The sequence below is a fragment of the Aspergillus ibericus genome, assembly GCF_003184845.1.
Source record: "Aspergillus ibericus CBS 121593 unplaced genomic scaffold BO80scaffold_46, whole genome shotgun sequence".
Lineage (NCBI taxonomy): Eukaryota > Fungi > Ascomycota > Eurotiomycetes > Eurotiales > Aspergillaceae > Aspergillus > Aspergillus ibericus.
The window spans coordinates 97,349-120,920 of NW_020292144.1; the positions used below are offsets into that span (position 1 = coordinate 97,349).

The 23,572-nt window shown below is 49.4% G+C and overlaps 11 protein-coding genes and 1 non-coding gene across 12 annotated transcripts, besides 2 other annotated features; 6 read left to right on the forward strand and 6 right to left on the reverse strand.

The window, feature by feature from the left end:
* Nucleotides 1-96: 96 nt before the first annotated feature.
* Nucleotides 97-844, forward strand: BO80DRAFT_496375 (thiamine-triphosphatase; the record flags this gene model as incomplete). The annotated part of the gene is made up of 2 exons (XM_025724018.1): nt 97-130; nt 195-844. The coding sequence occupies exon 2, from the start codon at nt 227-229 to the stop codon at nt 842-844; it is 618 nt and encodes a 205-aa protein (XP_025571634.1). The 5' UTR covers nt 97-130; nt 195-226.
* Nucleotides 845-1,461: 617 nt separating this feature from the next.
* BO80DRAFT_496376 (uncharacterized protein) lies at nt 1,462-3,076 on the forward strand (the record flags this gene model as incomplete). The annotated part of the gene is made up of 4 exons (XM_025724019.1): nt 1,462-1,564; nt 1,619-2,320; nt 2,367-2,916; nt 2,981-3,076. Exons 1-4 carry the CDS (start codon nt 1,503-1,505, stop codon nt 3,074-3,076), a joined length of 1,410 nt encoding a protein of 469 aa, XP_025571635.1. The 5' UTR covers nt 1,462-1,502.
* A 1,104-nt stretch (nt 3,077-4,180) lies between these two features.
* Nucleotides 4,181-4,756, reverse strand: BO80DRAFT_448483 (ATP/GTP-binding protein; the record flags this gene model as incomplete). Its single annotated transcript, XM_025721674.1, has 1 exon — nt 4,181-4,756. The coding sequence occupies one exon, from the start codon at nt 4,754-4,756 to the stop codon at nt 4,181-4,183; it is 576 nt and encodes a 191-aa protein (XP_025571636.1).
* Nucleotides 4,757-5,185: 429 nt separating this feature from the next.
* Nucleotides 5,186-6,157, forward strand: BO80DRAFT_448484 (radical SAM domain-containing protein; the record flags this gene model as incomplete). Its single annotated transcript, XM_025721675.1, has 1 exon — nt 5,186-6,157. The coding sequence occupies one exon, from the start codon at nt 5,186-5,188 to the stop codon at nt 6,155-6,157; it is 972 nt and encodes a 323-aa protein (XP_025571637.1).
* A 483-nt stretch (nt 6,158-6,640) lies between these two features.
* Nucleotides 6,641-7,805, reverse strand: BO80DRAFT_482329 (uncharacterized protein; the record flags this gene model as incomplete). The annotated part of the gene is made up of 1 exon (XM_025723399.1): nt 6,641-7,805. The coding sequence occupies one exon, from the start codon at nt 7,803-7,805 to the stop codon at nt 6,798-6,800; it is 1,008 nt and encodes a 335-aa protein (XP_025571638.1). The 3' UTR covers nt 6,641-6,797.
* A 1,676-nt stretch (nt 7,806-9,481) lies between these two features.
* On the forward strand, nt 9,482-9,571 carry BO80DRAFT_t257. Its single transcript has one exon. It is a non-coding gene; the product is annotated as a tRNA-Asp (tRNA).
* A 1,373-nt stretch (nt 9,572-10,944) lies between these two features.
* On the forward strand, nt 10,945-12,488 carry BO80DRAFT_482349 (fungal specific transcription factor domain-containing protein; the record flags this gene model as incomplete). Its single annotated transcript, XM_025723400.1, has 2 exons — nt 10,945-11,415; nt 11,484-12,488. Coding segments are annotated over 2 exons (1,476 nt in total), but the record flags the coding sequence as incomplete, so codon positions are not given.
* Nucleotides 12,489-13,346: 858 nt separating this feature from the next.
* On the reverse strand, nt 13,347-14,938 carry BO80DRAFT_496378 (uncharacterized protein; the record flags this gene model as incomplete). Its single annotated transcript, XM_025724020.1, has 5 exons — nt 13,347-13,431; nt 13,468-14,395; nt 14,429-14,646; nt 14,744-14,826; nt 14,903-14,938. The coding sequence occupies 5 exons, from the start codon at nt 14,936-14,938 to the stop codon at nt 13,347-13,349; spliced, it is 1,350 nt and encodes a 449-aa protein (XP_025571640.1).
* A 457-nt stretch (nt 14,939-15,395) lies between these two features.
* Nucleotides 15,396-16,857, forward strand: BO80DRAFT_496379 (NmrA/HSCARG family protein). The gene is made up of 5 exons (XM_025724021.1): nt 15,396-15,690; nt 15,746-15,883; nt 15,929-15,980; nt 16,032-16,540; nt 16,632-16,857. Exons 1-5 carry the CDS (start codon nt 15,511-15,513, stop codon nt 16,707-16,709), a joined length of 957 nt encoding a protein of 318 aa, XP_025571641.1. The 5' UTR covers nt 15,396-15,510; the 3' UTR covers nt 16,710-16,857.
* On the reverse strand, nt 16,839-18,069 carry BO80DRAFT_389935 (uncharacterized protein). The gene is made up of 2 exons (XM_025717133.1): nt 17,054-18,069; nt 16,839-17,003 (listed from the first exon to the last, which is right to left on the reverse strand). The coding sequence occupies exons 1-2, from the start codon at nt 18,043-18,045 to the stop codon at nt 16,889-16,891; spliced, it is 1,107 nt and encodes a 368-aa protein (XP_025571642.1). The 5' UTR covers nt 18,046-18,069; the 3' UTR covers nt 16,839-16,888.
* Nucleotides 18,070-19,264: 1,195 nt separating this feature from the next.
* Nucleotides 19,265-20,374, reverse strand: BO80DRAFT_482355 (aldo/keto reductase; the record flags this gene model as incomplete). The annotated part of the gene is made up of 3 exons (XM_025723401.1): nt 19,265-19,298; nt 19,350-19,886; nt 19,941-20,374. The coding sequence occupies 3 exons, from the start codon at nt 20,372-20,374 to the stop codon at nt 19,265-19,267; spliced, it is 1,005 nt and encodes a 334-aa protein (XP_025571643.1).
* A 560-nt stretch (nt 20,375-20,934) lies between these two features.
* On the reverse strand, nt 20,935-22,322 carry BO80DRAFT_458281 (protein kinase; the record flags this gene model as incomplete). The annotated part of the gene is made up of 5 exons (XM_025722270.1): nt 20,935-21,131; nt 21,187-21,352; nt 21,402-21,700; nt 21,759-22,148; nt 22,196-22,322. The coding sequence occupies 5 exons, from the start codon at nt 22,320-22,322 to the stop codon at nt 20,935-20,937; spliced, it is 1,179 nt and encodes a 392-aa protein (XP_025571644.1).
* A 359-nt stretch (nt 22,323-22,681) lies between these two features.
* Nucleotides 22,682-22,757: a sequence feature (Protein overlapping with rRNA (BO80DRAFT_364310, RAK97317.1) was converted to a misc_feature.).
* A 27-nt stretch (nt 22,758-22,784) lies between these two features.
* Nucleotides 22,785-22,993: a sequence feature (Protein overlapping with rRNA (BO80DRAFT_364310, RAK97317.1) was converted to a misc_feature.).
* Nucleotides 22,994-23,572: the final 579 nt, after the last annotated feature.

Below are 23,572 nucleotides of genomic sequence, written 5' to 3' on the forward strand. Positions count from 1 at the left end.
TCGCAAAGTCATCAGCCCCGCCTTTGTAGTGTCACAGGACATTATGTGGACTTGATTCACTTTCCCACAGAAATTTCAGCGCTCGATCAAAGTGAAAATCTTTCTAAGATACTCAGTGCCTGACAGCTGTGTTGACCCTCTCTCAACTTCCAAGAAAGCCTCTCACAAACAACACTAACTCCTTGCTCTTACAGCACTACCCACAAACCTCCCAGCAACGAGAAACATGCTCCTCCTCGAAGTCGAACGCAAATTCCCCTCCCTAACCACCAAAGCCCTCCACCTCGCCACCAACCGACCCCCCTTCCAAACCATCCACCACCAAGGCACCAAAACCCTCCACGATATCTACTTCGACTCTCCCACCCACCAGCTCTCCAAACAAGGTATCTGGATCCGCAAACGCAACAACACCTGGCAAGCCAAGATCCGACGCGGAGGGAACTACACCAACTCCCAATTCCAGGAACTTGCCACGCCGGGTGAAATCTCCTCATTCCTTGCAAGCATCACGGGGGTTAAGAAGAGTGAGAAAGTGGACTTTGGACTCGTGCCGATGGCGGATTTCGTGACGATCAGGGAGAGTTGGGTCGCGGATAGGGATTTTACGATCGTGCAGGATGAGACTGATTTTGGACATACGGTGGGGGAGGTGGAGATGGAGTGGAGGGGGAATTATAATGGGATTAGGGGGGATGGGGATGTGGAGGCGTATAGGAGGTTGAAGTTGCGGGGGATGGATGGGAGGGTTGAGCAGTTTATGGAGACGTATGGCTGGGCTTTCTCTCGGGGGGTGCCGAAGGGGAAGTTGTCGGCTTATTTTGAGATCAAGGGGAGGAAGTAGGAGTATTTGGGGGGGTTGGTTTGGGGTCGCGAGATTTACGGGGCCTTAGTATGATGCACTGCGCTGGTGGTTCTTAAGGCTCTCTGGAGGCTATTCGTATGCATGTACGCAACGAATATCAATACGAAAATCGTGTTCGGTGTTTGCATGGCCCTATTACTTCCATGAGAATCAATCATATGTGCTTTTATCAAGTGGAAGCTGGTTGTCCTGCTGTACATTCTTATTTCCCTAGAACTTAGCCTCACGAAAGCGGTCTTGAAAAGGGAACTATGAAAGTGGGTCACTATTGGCACAACTCCGTACTCCGTGTTAGAGTTAAGCTTAATATAGTGGGTCTGCCCGAGCACATATTTTCTGCGCCGCAAGTTAAGCTGAGTGTTTCATGAACTGCATCCTTGATCGCAATCATCTGCGGTTGCAGATTATGTGTCTTTCATGGTTCTGCATGGCCTAACGCATACCTGAGGCATGATGATGCCTTACCGATACCTCAGGCAGTACTAGGATCAAGGCGGTAGCTACCCTGACGTGGCGGTGTGGGAGTGTGGCGGTGATCGCAGAAGATCGACAGCTTAGCTTAGCCAGAGGGCCCCTTGACTCCTCCACCGCTTCAACGCAACACTCTGGGGGATTCGCTCGTGCCATTCCGGCCAGAATGATGGCCAAACGGCAACGAGCAGCGACGTCGAGATCACGAACAGGATGTCATACCTGCAAGTAAGTCGGAGTCTCAGGGGTAAATCTGCCCACCTTACTGATCCTTTGATTCAGAATCCGACACATCAAATGCGACGAGCAAAAGCCCGAACGTCACCAGTGCAAGAGAACAGGGAGAAAGTGCGATGGATATAGTCAACAGCGCCCGCGAAATGACGTCGAACCAACCAGGAAACCAAAGATAAGCGCCGACCATCGGATCGTAAGAGAGGAACGGCACTACTTATACTTTTTCAACATGCAGACAGCCCAGGCGCTATCCGGGGTTTTTGACTCGGCCCTCTGGAGACGTCAGATTCCACAGCTGAGCGAGTGCGAGCCTGTCGTTAGACATGCCCCTGCGGCTGTCAGTGCGGCCCATGAGCGCGCACTCGCGCTGCAACGAGATCCGTCGACACGACGGATCAGCAATGAGAGGTTTATTGTGTATCAATATAACGAAGCGATTCAGCATTTGAGGAGTTATCTCGCTTCTTCAGGCGGAAAGCCGGACTTGATGCTCATCACATGCTTTCTGTTCGTATGTCTCGAGATGCTGAACGGTAATATGAGACAAGCCCTGGACCACCTCGAGGCAGGACTGAAGATCATTCAAGGAACAACAGACCAGCAATCTCCATCCACTCAGTCAAATGAGACTGACAGAGAGCTGTTTCATCTCAGCCTTCGATTGAACATCCAACTCGCAATAAATGAACGCCCTATGGTGGCTTTGAACCTTGAGTCCATGTTTTCTGAAGAGAAATTGACAGATGAGTCCCACTTGGTCGAATATTTCCCAGGCACGACATGCATTAGACAGACTCATGAACAGGACACTCATGTTCATCCGCGTTGCAGGGAATGAGCGCACTGGTCGCGCACACTTGGAATCCCAGCAGCTGCAGCTCAGGCAAGCATTTGAGACATGGAATAGGGCGTTCAATTGCCTCACAACCAAATCCAGGAGTACTGCAAAAGAAGATCCCAGGGGGCCGCTGCTCCTTCGCATGTTGTATCTTGACACATGGATATGGATGAATACGTGCCTGTCCCAAAATCAGACGGCTTTTGACAGTTACACTCCTGCTTTCGCGGAAATTATCCACTGTGTAACCCAAGTGATTGAACTTGATGCTGCTGTCGACTACAAATCAACCAAACGTGCCCCAGACATTTTCACTTTGGAAACCGGTATCATCACATGTTTGTACTATGTAGCAACTGGGCGTCGTGAACCGACAATCCGCCGGGAGGCCATCCGGCTTCTGGGTCTATGTACCAACCAAGAGGGCCTGTGGGAAAAGCGTGTTGTCATGAAGACCGCTCAACTGGTCATGGACCTGGAAGAAGAAAATCTGTCCTCTCTTCCCGTTGAGAAAAAGAATCCCGGAGGATAAGGATCGCATATATTGGATTCGCATATCTATCCCGGAGGGTGATAATATACGATGTACTCGCCAGGTAGAATTGCTATCGAAACCTAACGGGCCAGACGGGGCATGGTACACCAGAGTCCATTTTGTGGAATAAGCGTAGGACTAGATGTACATGATCCTATTTCGCCTTGCGTGAACGTGATAGCCAAGTCTCCTTGTTAGATACCACCATAATTCACTTCTCGCGCCTCCGGCCCTGTCATAGATAATATAGTTGGCATCTCGTTGGGTACACAATTTGTTTCTCTTAGTGCAGTTTGCGGGTTTCCATAATTGGTAATCCGCCGTCCCGGTCCGTGTCTACCTCGCGAGGCAGGCATCCGACCTTTTACACAGTACACACGTTATCATTAACCTCTGACTCAAGCATTGCGATTGATGATGTATTTTTTCTAGGTCTAATCTGTCCTCAAGCCATACCCTATTGAATCTCACATCCTCTGCGGATGACCGGCTGGCGAAACGGCCTAGAGTGAAGAGAACGACGAATCCTCCATGGAGAAAGCCCACAACAGGTATTGCCTTTCCCGCTTGGTTACACACAACGGCTCAAAGCTCCTTCTACTACAACTGACACGTGAGCTTTCATGCTGCAGGATATGGCTGTTTCTCAGATTTCTATATTGACTGCATTGGAGGGGCGCTTGCAAGTATGGACGGTATGTTGGCTGATCTGGCCCCGTTTCGTTATCGCCTGTCTGTCCAGTCTCCATTATTGCTGACTTCCTCGGTATATCAAAGTGTTCCGAGCCACGTCAGTCATTGACTCGAGCACTGAAATCACGATACATCTTATCTGTCGGACATCACCTAAAGCACAATTCCGAATGTAATCCCCGTAACAGCCCAAACCATCCAGAACACCTTTGGAAAGCCATGAGAGACCCTCGTGGTTCAATGGTACTCGTCCGCTAAAGCCATTTCTACATCTTGAACTTTCCTTGCTCATTGAGGGACGAAAATAGCGGTTGTGGGAGGCCGCTCTTTGGTCTTGCTGGTGGTTGCAATGTGACACAGAAAGTGGAGATTTCTTGCTTTCCCTCCTTCTTGACGCGCACAGCTGATTCCTTGTTCTACAATACATGATCCGTGCTCCCTGACATTATAACATCACAAAGGTCCATGCAGCTTCACCCACAAAAGGCTGGGATTGATTCAGCATTGTGTATCTATCTCAGACATGGTTGACAAAGTGGCTTCAGGACTCAGATTTGAGAAGACGTTCGACGAACCGCACCCGCTCATCCAAATTCTCCAAGTCATCTGGGATGGCAACGAACTCGATTCCATGTTCTTGGAGCGCAGCACGAAACGCCTGACCAAGCAATCTCCACTCGTCGATGCTCTCGCACGTCATCCTGACACCGTCACTCGATAGCCAGCTCTCATTAGCCGGCTCACAAACAATGACAAGTGCCTTTCTCATCCGCTCTCGAAGCACGTGCCATTCCTTGAGTCCTGCGAGTTTTTCTGCTGCAGATCGTCCGAGGAAGAAACCGGCGTATACTATGGGGTCAATCCCAGATCTGTCTGAGAGAAACGGTTTATCCTGCATCTCCCCCTCGGCCTTGAATTGAGCCAGAAGGGTGCGCTTTTGGAGCTCCAGCCCCGCCATTGGGTGTCTGACATGGCTTGCATTATAACCGTCCGTGCGCATGACGTGCCGGACAACTTCGTCAATAGTGTCAGTGTATCTCGGATTAAGCGCTTTGGTAAGGGTCGTCTTGCCAGTGCAATGCGCACCAACAATGTAGATAGTACGTGGCTGAATCATGGTTGTGACTTGGGTATCGGTAATGCAGTGCTGGCGGTTGATTGGTTTCTGTATGTTTTAGGGGGGACATCAATTGTGGCATTTAGGATGATGTCGCGCGCTCTGTGATTAGAGAGCTAAAGGGAATATAACAATGTTGGTGATCAGAGGGGGCGTCCGCTGGGTGTCCGCTCTAAGCTCGGGTGCTCTTCAGCTGTCCTTCGGACTTATTGTGTCCAGTCACTTAGTGTGATTCACACATCTTTACCATCAGGGTGACAAAGATTATATTCACAGCATCAGCGATGCGATCAGAAAACCTTTTGTCCTCCCCTCACCCAGATTCTTGCAGAATTCTGCCAGCGCTCAGTCTCAGTACAGATTGAATTTTCTGCAAGAGGTTACTCAGCGGTGCTCACCAGTGCAATTATTCTTACGAACGCTGAGATAATGTTCTCATTCAAGCTATCTCTTCTTCACTCCCTCATCCTTGCTGTCTGCTTGGCATTCTTTACTCATCGGCTCACCAAGAAACCCTCCAAATGTCCAGTATCGGTTAATTACCACTTCACCCGACAGTGCAACAAGAGCTGTGGCTTCTGCTTTCACACTGCATCCACATCTCACGTCGAAAAGATCGAAGATACTAAGCGCGGACTCTCCCTGCTCAAAGCAGCCGGTATGAGAAAGATCAACTTCGCCGGTGGAGAGCCCTTCCTGGATAAGTCCCGTCTCGGACAAATGATAGACTACTGCAAAGATGTCCTACACCTGGAATCCGTCTCGATTGTCACCAATGGCAGCCTGGTCACAAGGAAATTCCTCGCGAAGCATGGTCACCATATCGACATTCTTGCTATTTCCTGTGACTCGTTCAACGAGGCTACAAATATCGCAATTGGTCGAGGATCAGGCGATCATGTGTCAAAGCTGTATGAAATTCGTGGCCTCTGTCTTGAATACGGTATTAAATTTAAGATCAATACTGTGGTCTGCCGGCTGAACTTCCAGGAGGATATGAACCCCTACATTGAAGACCTGCAACCATTCCGATGGAAGTGTTTCCAGGTGTTGATCGTTAATGGCGAGAACGAATCCGATAAGCGACTTCGAGATGCCCGAAAGTTTCTCATCAACGACGAGGAGTTTGAATTTTTCTGCAACGCTCATCGCCATCAAATATCCTTTGTGCCTGAGTCAAACGCCCTCATGGCGAAGTCTTATCTCATCTTGGATGAATACATGCGGTTTCTGGATCGAGATGGTCGTCAGCCGTCGCCTTCTATCTTGGAAGTGGGGGTAGACAAAGCACTTGAGTGTGTGTATTGGGATGAAGCGAGCTTCAAGGCTAGAGGAGGGGAGTATGAATGGACGAGAGATCAGGGCTCCTGTTCGGAGAAACACAAGGATCTTGAGTGGTAATTTTGTCTCTCATGGCTTGGATGTTACTTACTGAAGCTCCTTAGTCGAAGTGTGTTATTTTATTATGAGATTTGAAGGATTCATCGGGATCTTCTATTAAATTCGTACCGATGTAGCTTGAGGCTATGGTCGGTTGGGTGTGTTCTGAAATTTTGATGAGCTGCAATTGCCTTTGTGAACATATATACCCTTCCGGAGCTTGGCTTTTGTCTCGCAAAGCTTAACTGGACTAGAAATCTTCCTGATAGACACCGTCTTATTGTAGAACTTCCATGCTTCTCGTTATAATTGTAGACGAATGATCTGTCGGCGTCACAGATCCCCAGCCCCTAGGATTCGATGAAAGACTTTATTGATTGCTAATAGCTAAGCTACAGGCTCTGGCCCGTCTTAATAGGCATAGGCGGATTTAAGATTCCGGATCTACATGGAATGCCTCATTCCTACGAAGAATAGGATCTGTAATTTCCTCAACATGTCTTGCGCATCGAAATCTTCTACAAAATCAGCGAACAACAAATATTCTACTCCCGGAGAATCTCATGGTAAATGACAAAGGAAGGTAATGGTGTGCAAAGTTACGTTCAAGACAACGTGATCCGAAGTAATAGAAATGGAATAGAACAAACATCCTCCAATATTAACTAGGACCATCACCAATACTCAGGAACTGCTGGCGCACCCCGGCTGGAAGCCACCTCTGTGCCATTTCAAGTGTCATATTTTCCTTATCCGATGAATAAGTGTCAAATAGCCACTCATTCCAGTCCCAGGTTATCCACTCCTCGAAGCGAGAAATAGGTAGCCTACGCCGAGTTTTAAACCACCTCAGAAGAGGACTGATATACATCCCAGGGAGAGATTGTCTTTCTAGGTCTTCGTCTTGCGGATCAGAAGACCGACCGATAAGTGCGTGTCCGAAATCGATGAATGTGACGCGTGGTTCTGATGGGTCAATAACGACGTTCCGTGGATGCGTATCGCCATGTTCCAGATTGATTTTATAAAGTTGGGACTCGATATCGACGATTTGCTTCATGAAGGTTTTCTGGACGTGATCGGGGAAGTCCTTCGCACGTAGACTAGTCATGGGAGATCCAATGACGTGTTCGATGAGTATCAATCGCACCGTGCGAAACTGATCAGAGTGGCCGATTTCGGTAGAGTAAGAGCCATAGTATTCGGGAATGTTCTTTTGTCCTTGGCTCTGTAGATACCGATAAGCAGCACTTTCCCGGGCATATTCGACGTCAACGAAAAGGAACGGATCCACATAGTTATCGGAATGATCATGATACAGAGGATCATATAGTTTTGCAACAACGGGGGTATTGGAAAGGTGGCCCGAGATGACGTCCACTAAGATTATCTGCGAAGTGATTTCATCACCGACGCGAATAGCCATGCGTATTTCCAGACGTAGACATCGGGAGCCGAGCTGACCAAGTATCGGTTTCCGTGAGAGAGAGCGTGTCAGGACATCTGTGGTTATTCTCTTGGCAGCTTCGTCTGGAGTAAGGCTGAAGAAGTGGTTGATCTGGGGTTCGGGAGGGAAATGCTCGGTCGCTGAGAATTCGTAGCCCTTGATGTAGGGGAGGTCTGGTTTGAGTATGCCGTTGAAGGTGTTGTATTCTAAAGAAAAGGCCATCTTTATTTATAGATGGTCAGAAAGCGAATAGAAACGAGAGGTTGCCTTTGAAAGGATGTTGGCAAGATTGCAGCAATTCGGGGGCTGGTACTGTGGAAATAAAGCAGAGTCGTACACACTTGTGTGCAGTAGTACGTGACATGCATACTGCTCTAACTGCTGACCAGTTAACGTTGATATAGTTACTTCGCTGGTACGTGACTAAGCCCATACCCCGCTCGGAGGAATCCAGTTGTTTGAAAATGAAAAAAAAGGAACCTCTCTGTTGACTAACTAGTTGTATTGGGGTGCACTTTCATAGAATCGCAGGTGAGTATGTTTCGTTCCATTACTTTATACTTACCTAGCTTACTTACTTACTCCTGGCCGCATGATAACATAACCAGGTAATTGTATCTACTAGCTCACTGAAATGGAAGCACTGGGTTATTAGCCGCAGTTAAGCCACGTTTTGCGATGCTGGAAGCTGGGTTGGTAGCCACCAGGTGATAAATTTTGCCCGTTGTGGTGGTCACTTTCTCAAACTTTTGTACTATATCACCCATTTCCATATGATGTCTATCACATACGACCACAGGGTGTGGAAAACAGGGCTTCCCGTCCGCTCAGCCGTACTTAAGCCACACGCCGGGAGGTTAGTAGTTGGGTGGGTGACCACCAGCGAATCCCTTCTGTTGTATGTTTTTATTTTTTCTCATCATATCTGTTGTCTTTTATTTTTTAAATGAATTGATTTCTTTCTTTTAGATCATCTACTTTACATACTCTCTTGCAGTTTCCCTGACACCGCTGGATAGTTTGCGTTCTGGCCTATTTCCGTGGTCCGCTCTTGCATCTCGCCCACCCATGCTGCGGTTTTCAGGACCTCGAACTCTCTCCGCAGAATTCATTATGGCCTTATTACGGCCGGGCAGGGAGGGTTCTCAACCACACCCAGTATGACTTCCCAGCTCTGCCTGCCACATATGACTTCACTCCCAGCAGCTCCTGATCTGGAGTGGTACCTTACTTCACGAAGCCCCTCGAGTTGTACCCGGTATCGAAGAAGGCGGTGAAGCAGAACATCATCAGAACCATTAATCGCTTACAGAAAGAAAGCTTGGGCTAATGTGCCTCTACAGAGCATGAATTCTCAATTTCGCCTGGCATGCCCCGTTGAGCCTCTACGTGCGCGCGGAGGATATTAAGGACAGATTCTATCGGAAGCTGTATGCGCTCCGGGGTCAGCAGGATACGTACTGGACGGGGGGCATCATGGAAATTGCAGCAGGGTGGTTCGATTGGAAAGTCTCCAAAGAAATCGGGCTGTTCCAAGTGCTTGCAGCATTCGAAACGACTACGGATGGGTCTAGTTCGCAGCAGGCGCATAGTCTCCTGCGGATTCCCTGTGGTATTTAGTCGCCTGCCCACAAGATATATTTCTCACCGGGCCATACCACTCATCCAAGGCTGAATTCATCCACAGGCTTGCATCACAGCTTAGAACAAAAGGCGAAAAGATTGCGGATATTATGCCTACTGCTAAAGCAACATAAAGGTGACATCTATTTACTTCTACCCCATCGTCGTGCCATAGGCTTCCAGGTTTTGTTGGGGTTGACTACCACTCATACGATCTTTTTCGTGTTTGCGGTCTAGCTTATGTGGCGTAAACCTGGGCAGCGTAACATATCAAATCCTCGATGGTCTAACGGTCATGATTTCCGCTTGTCAATCCCAATCGGGAACAAGCGCGGGAGACCTGGGTTCGACTCCCAGTCGGGGAGATTTCGTTTTTGTTCTTTTGCCGCGGTGTGGCATCCTCATCTATGGCATTGCTTCTTCTTGTCCTTCATATTTGTCTTCTATGTTTTGTCTTGATTTGCGAAAGTCACGCAGAACGGTAGATCACTTCCTGGGCTGAGACGATGTCTTAACACGAATGTGTACGAAGTTCTCCGTGCATCTTAGCGGTTTACCAGAGCCCCGCGGGCGCTTGACCTGATTAGGCAGGTACTTTGACGTAGCCAATGACAGCAACCATGCGACTACGGTATGCACTGTGCATTCTTGCTGCTCTACCACTAGACAAACCTCTTCGGATTCCAAAACTTCGCATCACTTCTACCGATTCTTAAAATATATAGCTTCGTTGACTGACCATATTGAGCATATCTAGCTTTTTCCCTTGAGGATCGGGGATGCGGAAGCTGATATCAATATGTTGTCCTGTGCTTGCTGTGATCTTCCACTGAGTGCCTAAAAAGGCAAAAATGGTCGACCCGAATCCAGTATAGCTGCCTCCAGATCTAAGCCGGAGATTCAAGAAAAGCCACTGTGGAGCACTTGCCGCCTCAGGCTGCGGACCCAAAATTGGCTTTCGGGAGGCACGCCCGAAACATTTTCTCTCCCGTCCACTTCAGGGGCACTTGAAGCTTGACTCCCTTCCCATCTGCTTATGTCCAGTCAATCATGCAGCCTTTTCTTCCACGGGCAATGGGCCACCCGGCATCTTAATCGTTGAAGCCTTTTGGCCCGTGCGTGCTGCGTGCTCTGTGCAAAATGCCGAAGGCTCGGAAGCGTCCCGTGGGGAAACCGATCGACAGTGGCTTCGGTCGGCCACGCAAATCGTGTGACTCGTGCTATTCTCGCAAGGTGAGTAACTCACCACCTAGCCGATAGTCAAAGGGTGATCAATGGCTGGAATATTGATAACAGATCAAATGTATCGCGATTACTGGCTCCGAGCAATGTGAGTGGTGCCTGCACCAGGAGCTGCCATGTTCCGCTCCCCCGGTTCGTTCCCGGCGGCGGAAAAGCAAGCCGAATGCGCCGTCCAGGTAGGACAGACAATGAAATTCAATCATCCCCTTTGAAGTTGACTGTTTGTAGGACCTCACCCGACGACACTCATCTTGATTCCGTGCACCCATCGAAAGATAGCGAAGGCGAGGCAAGGGATGTTTCTTCATCACCGTCGCAATTGCTGATGCCAAAGCAAGAGACTAGCGTCACAGCTGCCACTCGCCAAGAGCGTCATTTGCCGCTCAGTCAGTTGCTGAATCCCCCCGAACCAATACGCTCAGGTGAATCTCGTAGGCAAGAAAGGCTGAGGAACCTATTCCGATACTACGGGATCCCTTTTTTCTCCGCCGCAGCTCAAGATTGGATTCAAAGTCATTGTCAACCCTCGAAGATTCTCAATGATTTGTGTTCATCTGGCCTGCCATGGACCAACCGGCGTGACAGTTCCGTGCTGGCTTCGCAGCCACATACCGCGACTGTGATAGAAACAATTGAAGTTTCTCTACCCGACCGTTTCATTACCGAGGCATGCGTGGCTCTGTACAAATGTGGCAGAACCGGCCTTCTCTACCCCCTTGTCGATGCTGATGCTCTGACCAGCACAATAAAGACCGCATACTCTTCCACCGACACGCAGAAACCGCACGTTATAACAGCGCGAGCCTTTGTCTTTTCATTTGTCGCATTTTGCTCATCGGCAGGCCACAGCGACGAGGTGACATTCCCAGTTGACGGCGAAAAGTATGCCTCAACGGCGAGGCAACTACTCCATGCAGTCAAGAGCGGACCGCCATCCTTAGAAGCCTTGCAGACGGCGGTATTTTTGGTAATTTTAAGCCTGATACTTTTTGTAAGAACTTGTTGTGAGGCAACAGACATGCTAACTGGCGGAAGGCTTTTTACCACTGCTTCGAAGGCTGTCTCTGGGCTGTAAGAGGAGCTTTGCGTGTTGCATCTCATTTAGTCACAGTACTTGCTCCAGACATGGGATTCTTTCAGGCGCCCTCTTCTGACCGAAATCCCATTTTTCGCAATCTCTTCTGGGTTAGCTTCTTGCTCGACAAAGAGCTTTTTCTTCGAATAGGAGAGCCACCTCTCCTTCCTGCCGAATCATGTGTCCCACCCAACCCAGGGGGATGTCCCTTTCGCTCTCTTGCACGGTTATTGCCATGCTATCCTGGCATCTATACCGGCACCTTTCAACTGTCGATTTTGATGTCAAAAATATATACAGAGCTCTATACACCGGAGGCGTTGAGGAAGAGTGATATCGAGATTTTAAGAACAATCCGCGCACTCGACGGTGAGCTGGAAGAATGGCGATTGAGCATGCCAAACGACATTCGACCGACAATCCATGCTACGAGCCGACCCACGCACTCGCAAACAGATGTCGACGTACTTGTTCTACATCTAAAGTTCCACAACTGCTTAGGGTGCATCCACCAGGCAGTGAGTCGTTGTCAGACATGGTCAGAAGAGGTCGGACCGGTGAAGGAAGCTCTCCGATCGAGCCTCAACTTGTCTATCCAGGCGAGCGCATCCTCATTGGAACTTCTGCGCACCAATCCGCTAACACTCAACCGGGAATGTTTCTGGTGGGTTTTCTCATTAGTTCCGACATTGTTGGTATACTCATCATGTCCTAGGTTACTTTGTTTCTATCCCCTCTCCGCTCTGCTGAACCTATTTTGCAAAATCGTCGCGGATACTTTTGACTACGAAAGCCGCGCTTATCTTGGTATCATCAAACGTGTTCCCGAATATTTACGAGGGCTGGATACTCTCCATGTCACGGCTCTTGAACGGGAACATCTGCAGCTGATGATCCTGTTCAGCACAGAGCTGGTTGCTCTCGCAGAGCAACAGGTATCTGCGGGGCAAGAGAAAGACCGCTAAATGTCCGGATGCGTGCAAATAATGTGACAACATCCATCATACCTGCCCTCGACGAGTCGTACTGTTAGCAGCAGGCTACCCTTCCTCGGTGCTGCATGCCAAGGAGAGGCTCAGTGCTATGTACAAAACCGCGACATCATTCACATCCGTGGAACAGGACCAAGTGGAGCAATGAGCACAGCACATCTTGACGCCAAGCTGCCGCATCAGTCAAGCAGACCAAACACGAGTCACCTGGTCCAGGACGCCATCGCCAACAAGTGGCTCCGTCTCAAGACGGTCGGCAGTGAGAGTTATAACTTCCTTCTGAGGTTTGGAAATCTCTTGTGGTCCGACCGTCACCCGATTCTGCCTGCACCCCAGAACACTACATACCCATCTTACTATTCCAATTGATGACCCGAGAGGGAACTCCATCCTGTGGCCTGCAAGCCCGCATCCCCGGCGATACGAGATGAAAGAGGTTAAATTCGCGACTCTCAGCAACCCCCTCGATACAGCTCTCTACTTCATGATTTAGATACCATTGTTGACAATGATTGTGTCCTCGTCAAGCTCAATTCATGTCTCCTGCGGACTGAACCGTTCTACCACCGATTGCACCCTGTTACAGATCGCTCGGAGACCAAGCTGATTTTGCATTTTCGATGGTGACTACGTTTATGTCATAGCGACCAGATTGGGGAATTAACGTTCCAGACATTAATAGTGTATAGTCTCCAATCATGATTGTTTCGTTCGTGGTGAATGGTGGCATCTCAATTTACTATGAAGTCCGATATTTCTAGGGAGCCGCTCGGTGTGAGTGCGTTAAGCCCTAGAGGCATAAGTAAACGGCACTGAGCTCAAGTAAGTCAACTACTTGAATGGATCCACGCCAGCCTTTACTATATCCCCCAGAACAAAAGCCTGCTGGATTCCAGTCATGTCGCCAATATATCGACTGCGGTTTATGATCCAGTTTCGCTGCGTCTCCGACTAGGTGATTTGGCCGGCGTTGAGCAGTGGCCAGAAGAGGAGATAGATGCCTGCTGTGATGGGGATACCGCCCGGGGGGTGGTGGTTGGAGGTATCTTGCAGCAGTGTGGCCGGCTGTGTTAAAGAGGACTCTCCAGAGAGAAGCGGTAAATGGCCGCAATATTGAGGGACTGAAGCGCAAATATTCGAGATGAGTTGTTGTATGGTGATGGCTGAATGCTGATGCTGGAAGGCGTCTGAGAGGGAGAAGGTATGTGGGGATGTGTCTAGTATTGATTCCAGTTGGGATTTTATTTCCAGATGAAGAAGTAGGCGACATGTGCGGATGTTGTTCCATATGGCTGCGACCCATACATCTGGATAAATGTGGTATTGCGTTTCCATGACAAGGTCGGATGTTTTCGCGATGTCGATTGTTTGGAATTGCCAGCTGGGAGGCATTTGCTCTGCGAGGGAGTGAAGCTCGCGGTCGACATATTTGGCAGCTTCTATGATGCTGGTTGAATCACTCATTGCATGGCTTTTTACGTCTGTGCGAAAAGAAGCTAATTTAACCATGATATCGGACAATTTCCATGCCGGATCGTCTGCATCCATATAAGCAGCGGCGGAACGGTGCAGCTTGACTAACCCCGTGGGCATCCGAACCAAATGCATTAGACAGCTCACCGAGAGACATAGAAACACCCGTCGAAATAATTGAAGTCCGCGACGAGACCGAAACAAGCTAGCTCCTCGAAGCTCGACAATGGTCGATATGCCCCGAAGATGAGCTTCCCTGTGATATAGCGAGTCTCTGATTTCACAAGTGAGAGCCTCGAAGGTATTAAGGAATAATATTGAGATTAATGTGCCATCCTCTGCTGCTTCTCGACGGGATGACAAGGCGGAATTGATATATCGAAGAGACGAAACGTAATACCGTCTGGCTTTTTTGAGGAGATTCAGGTGCTGGAATTTACAGGCGTATGCAGCGAGCGCGACGGCTTTTAAGCTTGTGAGGACTCTCTTATTGGCCATGACATCGTCTTTGAAAGCAGAAAGATACTCGTAGTGACCTCGGATGAGACCGTGTTCTTGGAAGGCATGGGTTGACATGAAGAAGTCGATTGCATGACATTCTATAGTTTGTATGACCTGGCTTGGAATCTTGGGGGCGTGTGGGTGACAGAGTAAAGTACTATGTGGCGTTTTAGCAGACTTTATCTCGTGCATGGCTGCTCTAGATGGCTTTGAGTTTGTATCTATCGAGATCTTTCGGTGTGTGATGGAGGAACATGCGCTCTACTGAATCATCGTACTGTGGACACTTCCAGCCAGACTTGAGGCGCTGATTGCAATGGGGTCGTGCCTGGTCACACTGAATTTATCAGCAAACGTACCGAGTGAGAAGAGATTGACTTGTATTGCACCTTGATCTTTCGTTTTCTGCGAACCTGGCAGCCTTTCGACAATCTTCCGTGGCGAACCATCCCGATGGCATTACCAACCCAACAACCTCGGTGCCAATAGTGAAAATGGTAGCTCCCAGGACAAGCATAGCCCCGAGAACATGACAGTAGCTCTTATCATATGGTCGTCCATCGATGCAACTTGGAGCGATTTGAGAAAATGTCGGAGAGACGGGGAGCCGAGGAGGGACTCGGGGATCAGCGGCCCCGTCAGCACTAGTCCTATTTAGAAGGTATTGCGAAGTAGCCAATCATAGCACTCCTCGGGCGATACGCCTCTTCCATTGTTGCTGCACGAATGCTCCTCGCTCCATTTCAACCGCATGTCATCATTACAAATGCCAGATAACGCATTAATCCCTGCGGAAAATGGCGCATCGTCGAAGAGGACCTAGGATTCTGGCTCGTCACGGACGGCTACCCAGCTAGGTATATATAGTGCTATTTCTCCCCTTACCTGGTCACTCCAGAACGCTGACAGTTCTTGTGCGCAGGCAAAAATCCTCTGATCCTCCTTCAGTCGAAAGCCATTTTCTTTTTGACAAAGCCAAAGACCCTACTGTCTTAGGAAGCCCGACTGCTATACCCTTACAATGTCCAACCGGAAGATTCTCGTCGTGTTCGGTGCCACTGGCATCCAAGGCGGTTCAGTTGTCCAAGCTATCTTGCGCGATCCTGTGGCCTCTAAAGAGTTCAAGGTCCGAGCCATTACTAGAGATCCTTCCAAGCCGGCTGCTGCAAGTCTGGCTCAAGAGGGTGCAAAAGTCATCAAGGTAAGCCAGCTAGGCAATGCACTTTCCCACTCACTCACTGAAGAGGAATACATAGGCCGATCTTGGAGATAAGGATTCGCTCCGCCTCGCATTGCAGGATGCGTATGCCGTCTTTGTTATCACGAATTTCTGGGAGATTCTCGATCCTGAGGCCGAGACAAAGCAGGGAATGACCATTGCGGATGTTGCGAAGGTTGTACGTTCTTGTTTACTGGCGAGAGCTCGCTAATAGAATCAGGAATTGGATGTCAAGCACTTTATCTGGAGCAGCCTACCATATGTCTCCCAAAGTAAGGTCCTCTTCATCCTGCGCCTGGCCTGGCTAACTAAATCATTAATAGTCACCAACAACAAACTCACCGGAGTGGTCCACTTTGACAGCAAAGCCCGAGTTGACGACTATATCCGCGAACTTGCGATTCCGCATACCATCATCACTGTTGGCACGTATACTTCGTTCGTCTTGGAGATGCTGACACCTCTCCCGACAACGCCTCCCTCCTACGGATTGTTCTTCCCTGAACCAGGGAGTGTTTACACAAGGGTGCCGATTATTGATCCAACCGCGGAATTGGGAAAGTTTGTCAAGGGTATTCTTTTGAATCCTCAAAGATCACTCGGTCGAAGCTTTAATATCGCAGAGAGAAGCTATTCACTTGTGGAGATCATTGCTGTTGCAAAAGGCCTGGGTGTGGACATAGTTTACCAGACAGTTGATAAAGCGTCCTTCAAGGCGGGCATTGCTTCGAAGGGATTGCCTGAGGTTGTTCAGGAAGACCTCTTGCAGCTCGTGCAGTATACACAGGAGTACGGTTATTTCGGTGGATCCGGGTTTGAGGAGGGCCATGAGGTAAGCCTCTCAGTCTCTTTGGACTGGCTGATATTTTATGTCTTTTTCATTTACCAGTTCTCAGATATGGCTAACTATTGTTCTTAATAAGCTTCTGCTCGATCCCTTGACGACTCTGGAAGAATCGTTCAAGAACAGTTCACTCTTCTCGTCACTAAAAAATAATTAGTGACCTTTCTTCAACGGATTGGCATGCTAGCATGCTCAATGGTACACTGTAAATTTCCAGATATTGTGTTGGTTCTACTGGCTTTTTGATCCAGGTGTGACGGAAATACGCATCATCAGTTGCAGGGCTATGTATCTGTCTATAGGCGTGATCTAGTAATTAGCAAGGTTATAAACAATCTACTTCTTCATATCTTCCACCTTCCGCTTAGCAATCCGTTTGCTACGCCGTCGGTACTCCAAGACACGTCGACACGCAACGCATTGCCCGTCATCATCAAAATAATGCTCATCCCTTGCAATAGTCAGCACGTTCAACCTAGTAGCGAACAGAACAACACTCACATCTCCACCTCACACTCCTCATGCGGCACCTCATCATCACACCTATCGCAAGTAGGAATGCGATACGTACAATCCCACAACGACGAGGTAAGACCAGACCACACATGATATAAACTCGTCCTGAAAGCAGATTTCTCCCCATAAACAGCCCCGTCCGCCCTTCCCCAATTAACCCCGTTCCACTGCTCATCACCCACCGACACCCTCTCCACACTCACCGGCGGATCCATCTCCACCTTGTCAACCCACACCCATCCCGTCTTCTCGACAATCAATGCCCCCTCATCCCACTCCGGCTCCCAATCCATCATATCCGTCTCCATAGCCGGCGAGAAATCCAAGTCAAACTTCACCACCCACAACCCCATCGCCTTGATATCCTCCCAGGTCGAACACCCCTCCGGACCCACGAGGATAAAACTCCGATATCGCGTCTTATCATTGTATGACGTCCAAAACTTTGCTGAACAACACCACGTCGGAACAATATGGGGGAGTGGCTCCTTGCCTCGCAGCTTGGCGATGGCTTCTTGTACTGCTTCTTCCTCGTTATCAACATCATTGCCACCACCACCCCTGGCGTAAGCAGCGGCAGCAGCATCCGCCACCCCCGTCACTATCTCCCGCTTCTTCTCCGCCCGATAGACCTTCTCCCGTCGATGATGCTCAATACACGCGTCAATACTCTCCATCGGCGGATAAACATCCACCCTCGGCCAATAATTGCGGGCATTTCCCCAGCCCGTAATTCCATCACTAGCAAGAAGCTGTCTACCCACCACTTCCGGACTAGGAGATAATGGCGACAGAGAATACAAATGGATACCGAGTTTGCGAATCGCAGGCGTGGTGCTCGTGCATCCGATACTGGGGCCGTCAACGACGGTGTAGAGTTGGCCGGCGTGGTCGGGGTATTGGTGGGCGGAGTGGAGTTGGTGACGGGCTGCACGCCCGGTTGTGCTTTTGCGGGCGGTTTGCTTGGTTCGGGCCATGGATGTGTTTGAACGGGAGCCTTGGACTGGGAATGTAAACTGGAAAGGTATGGATGTGGGGTGAAGATGTATTTATGCAGGGCAGGTGGGGCGATGGGGATAGGCACACCTTAGGCAGCAATGTGGGGTCGATGCTTAGTGGAAGTTACTTTTGATGTCCGTCTTAACGGAGTACTGGGAGTGGGTATTGATATGGATGGTCGAGAATATGATAATTTTAGTAAGACATACAGCGTCAAATAAGCCATGATTTGGAGGATGACGTTCAAATCCGAAATCGCTGAAGGGAATTCTCCGGTCGTACGAACTCGACCACGGAATATCACGTGAGGCCGTCTTGTTTATGCCTGTGTTTACAGGCATGTGGAAGCCCAGAGAAGGCGTCTTGCCTAGCTTTCCATTTTCCTTCTTCTATACCTGAAATATAATTTCGAACAGTCAAGGATAGCCCCTCTTGCATATCTTGTCGCATCGTTTACACGAAGCTCCCTGTTCTCCCTGAAGTATATTATAGTCTGCAGGCGGATACGAAGTATACAAACAAGCGCTCCTCGGCAACTGCCATGTATGCAAGGCCCTTAATGAAGTATATTCTGAACACAATTTACATTCCGTGGCGTCGTGAAAAGTCATATAAAGATCAGATGATTGTATCGCCAAAGGTCTTGAAGAGTATCATATGCACTGATGTGTTTTCTGTGGTATGGATTTCAGATGACGAGAGTGGATACCGAGGAAGGGACGGCCTTGGTCATTACCAAGTGGATTGATGTCGGGCCGGGATCAGACCAGACGGATTGGCGGTGGCGGAGGAATAAGACTGTTCCTGGCCCATTTCCGGAGGGACTGACACCAGCTAAGTCGGGGGTGAGAGATCGGTTTGAGAGAGAGAGTCGGATGTCTGTTAGAGATCTGAGTCGCAGAAACTTGGCGCTGCTGGAGAATAAGGCTTACTTGAGCAAAACACGTCAGGTTGATGATGGCTGTTGGGTTTTGCAGGGGAGCGAGACGGCTTGATTCCTTACAGTAGACTCTTTAGCGAAAAGCATAACAGTTCCCTTTGATTGTTTGAGAGTAGTGAACTTGTATTTTTATGAGGAACATTCAATGCCCAGTTGGTGAACATGGATGCTCAGTCCTGCGTATTCCCTCTCAAAGACCACCTCTTAGATCCCGGATACCAGTCCCCCATCCATCAACCATGTCTCGAATATCCCACTTACAACTCCGGCGTATCCAGAAATATCGGCATGCTAAACACCCCCCGTCAGCCATATCCCACCATCAACTTTGATACCACTTACCCATCAGGATACCTCTCCCCCTCAAACCCCGCCTTCTCCACCAACTCCCTAATCTCTCTCACCTCACTCTCACTCAACACCACCTCCACCGCCGCTGCATTCTCCTCCAAAAACTTGACCGTCCTGGTCCCAGGAATAGGAAAAACATCCGGTCCCTGCGCCAACAACCACGCCAACGCCACCTGTGACGGGGTACACCCATGCACCTCCCCAATAGCCTTGAACCTCTCCACGAGGCCCAGAATCCGCTCCATCCCCTCCGAATACCGCGGAATCATGCGTCGGAAATCACGTTCCCCCAGCTCATCCCCAGACTGGAACTGACCCGTCAATAACCCCCGACCCATGGGACTATACGCCACAACCGCAACCCCGAGTTCACGACACGTGCGCAGTAAATCCCACTGCGGGGATTCAATATCCAAGCAAAACGGACTATATTCGACCTGCACGGCGGTGATGGGATGGATGGCGTGCGCGCGTCGTAACGTTCGCGCGGATACTTCCGATAGACCTAGGTAGCGGATTTTTCCTTCCCTGTCTTCCTTATCAGCCATTTGTCTCTCCCATCCACAAGAGAAAGAAAAATACCGTTTCAACTCCACCATAACCTCCACCGTCTTCTCAACAGGCGTAACCCCATCCAGCCGATGACAATACAACAAATCGATCGTCTCGACCCCCAACACACTCAAACTCCTCTCACACGCTACCCTTACGTACTCCGGATCCGAGCGAATCTCCTGCCTCATATCCGGATACGCGAGGCCAAATTTCGTCGCGAGGAAGATGTCCTCCCGTTTACCCGTTCGCTTGAACCATTCCCCGATCACGGCTTCGCTGGAGAAGTACACGTCTGCGGTGTCCCAGAAGCGTTGTCCGATGGAGTGCGCGTGGCTGAGGAAGGAGAGTTTTTCGTCGAGCGTGTTTTGTTGCCCGTAGGCACCGCCGAGGCTCATGGCGCCGAGGCCGATACGGGGAATGAGGGGGCCGTTGCGGCCCAGGGGGCGGGTGGGGGTGGACATGGTGGTTGTTGTTGCTGTTGTTGGTGGGGGTTTGGGTGGGTGGATAGATGGATGGATAGTGTTGGTGAGGGATGTGGAGGGATGGGTGGTTGGGGGGTTATATAGCATGGATAATTGGAGTTTGTCAGCTCTGTGGGAAATACCGCATGCTATTGATTTCTCAGCATGATGCTAGGTGGGACGTCTTCAAGATCAGTTGAGATGTACTACTGCGTACTCAGTACGGAGTACGGATATACAGGTACGATACAGCCAATCGCGTGGCAGCAAATGCGAGCGGACCAATGAGGGATCGCAACCGTCCACCCAATCAGAGCGCCACTTTACCGAGCAGACGAATTGACGTTCTTTTGGCTCATCCATCGAACTTGTTGTAAATCGCTCATCGGAATCATGGAGTTTCCGATTTCGTATTATCGTATTTCAAGAAGTTTGATAGGCTGGTATATACAGGAGAACCACTCAATTGACCCCAGAAGACCATTATCTTTGGAATCCCACAATCTTTCCAACACCGTGCTGACAGAGTATGGTTTAATATGTTATCATCAGATCAAACATCAAAACTCCTCTTCCCAAGGCTTCATAAGCCATTCGTCGGGGATAATCTCTACCGAGGTTGCTCTAACCTCTGGATCCCAGGTCAAGATTCTTGGAATAAGCCGCAGAAACGCGTCCTTTTCCGTTCCCGGAGGAATCGTAGTCACAAAGTCTTCCAAAGAGGTCTGCGGGATTGGTGGATCAGATATCCAGTTACCTATCATTGTCAGAGATACTTCTAGTAAAGGGAAAATCTCTCTGTCTGAACTCACCCCGCTCATCAAAATACGTCGAAAACAGCGGGCTTTGCTGGATGATCTCTAGCGGCGGGGGTCCCAGATAACCAATGTATTGGGCCAAAGCCAGCGGAAGAACATACTGATCGTTAGTACGATCAACAGGATCAAAAAGGTTCTTCCCCTCCAAAAGCTCGAGTGTCTGGTCATATCGATGAGCGCAGTCGGACTGTAAGAAGATACTCACTCACCATAACACCTATCGACCAAATATCGACAGGAAAGCTCCAAGGAAGCTGCAATAGCACTTCGGGCGCACGATACAGATCGGACATCCACCAGTCGTGATTTCCGGGCTCTGCCGGTCGCACCTGCCCGAAGTCTGTGAGGATGGGGATCCCGGATAGTTCCAACATGGGGGTTCGCGATCGGTAGATGGGAGCTCCTTGGCTCATGATTGGAGTACTTGGGTCTTGGGATTCTTCGTCTTCGGTATCTTTTAAGCTGCTATCGTCTTCGAGATCCATCAATACATTCTGAGGAGAGATGTCTAGCAGATAGATTAGCGGATATTGGAAATTATATATTCCCTCATCGGAAGGGCATACCGGTGTGGATGAGACCACACGTCGCATGCAACCAATTGACAGAGAGAAACAGCCGGTGAATCAGCGACTTGACGAGAAGCTTGGGTAACACAGCATTAGGGAACACTTCTTGCAGGATGCGAATACTTGCTCCTTGGGGCTTGGTGGCAATGCAGTAGTGGGACCCTGTAGGAGACTCGAGCTGAAAGATATCCTGAGCTAGGCGCGTAAACTCCAACCCTGGATGGTCACCTTCCTGCGCGAATCTGCTCAGACGTTGTAACATTGCAACTTCATTGAGAACAGGTGACTCTTTGTTATTATCCCCAACACAGATCTTCAATGATGCGTATTGCTTGAGTCTGAACCAGGTCAGCAGGGTCGGGCTAGAGCTCGATGTAATCGGGTAGGCTACCTATTATCCTAGCCTAGCCAAACGGTGGAGTATGCCCCATAACCAAGCTTCGCAATTATTCGATAGCGGTTGTTGAGTATCTCCCCGATACTGACAGGATAGTAATGCTTTTGATGAAAAAAAGGAAGCGTTTGCTCTTCTAATGGTTGTGCAGCGCCACTGCTCGCCATCTTGTGATAACATTGCCAAGATGTCTGGTAAAGAACGCGACGCGACCGGGCGCGTGCCGAGGAGTGAAAAGAAGGCATGAGATGCATCTCAGCAGTGGAATGTGGAGGAGAGGATAAAGCAGTATAGACGTCTGAGATGCATGAAGGGTTCTGCTCGTTGCCCTCTTTTCGTACTGCTCCTGTAACATATGTTGGAGCATGGCTGGCTGGTAGGCCAGGATCACGTGTAGGATCACGGTGCCCTCCGTGTTATTGTGGCCTCCGCCATCTCACCAACCACCTGGATAACCTCGATATCATCGCCTTTCCCCTTTGTGACCGGTCGCCTGAACACCATATAATTTATTGTGACGATAAGTCTTGTACATACGACCACAGGGTGTGGAGAACAGGGCTTCCCGTCCGCTCAGCCGTACTTAAGCCACACGCCGGGAGGTTAGTAGTTGGGTGGGTGACCACCAGCGAATCCCTTCTGTTGTATGTTTTTGATATCTAATATCTTATTATCACTTTCGACTCCGCATCGTCCATTTCGGCTGTTGCTGCCACACTCCCCAGTTCAACCTTGGTTCATGCCGAGCCCAGTTGTTGGGTTACCGTCATTCAGATTGTCCCGCAACGACCCGCAGAATATGGGGTTATATTATTCGAATGAATGTCCTTGTAACTGATTACTATCATGCTGTCCAACAGAGAACTCGTAAAATGCTGAGTGCTCGCGCAGAAAACCTTTTCTATGTATGGTGTTGAGAATCCTCAACGCGATCAATTAGCCCATATGCCACATCTGAAGTTACTTTCCTATCCGAGAATGCCTACCACATACGGCATGGCGCCTGCCCCTTTAGGCGTAGTGCTATCTTGGGCTGCCAAGGAAGCCCGAGACATCAATCAATCCCAACATCTTTCTACTACTGTGCAACTCGCGGCGAAGCATGGCGTCAATCAAATTGTTGCGTCGCGTCCTGACCATCGGGTTGGCGCTCCATGGCTGCACAAATAACTTCAATCCAAGGAATGGGCAATCCTATGCAAACTGGCATCCCTTTTCGGCATCTAACTATATGCTACCTTGATTTCTAGCAATAGAGGTAGATAGCAAAGTATTCGCTTCGAAATGCCGTGAATATCATAGGATGTGCCGATTCCTTAATCTGAGGGATTTGGGTAGCGCGGCCAAGGTGGGGCGGTCATGGCACGAGTTGCCGTAGCTGGAATGGGGAGATATTGTCTGCTCAAGTGGGGTAATT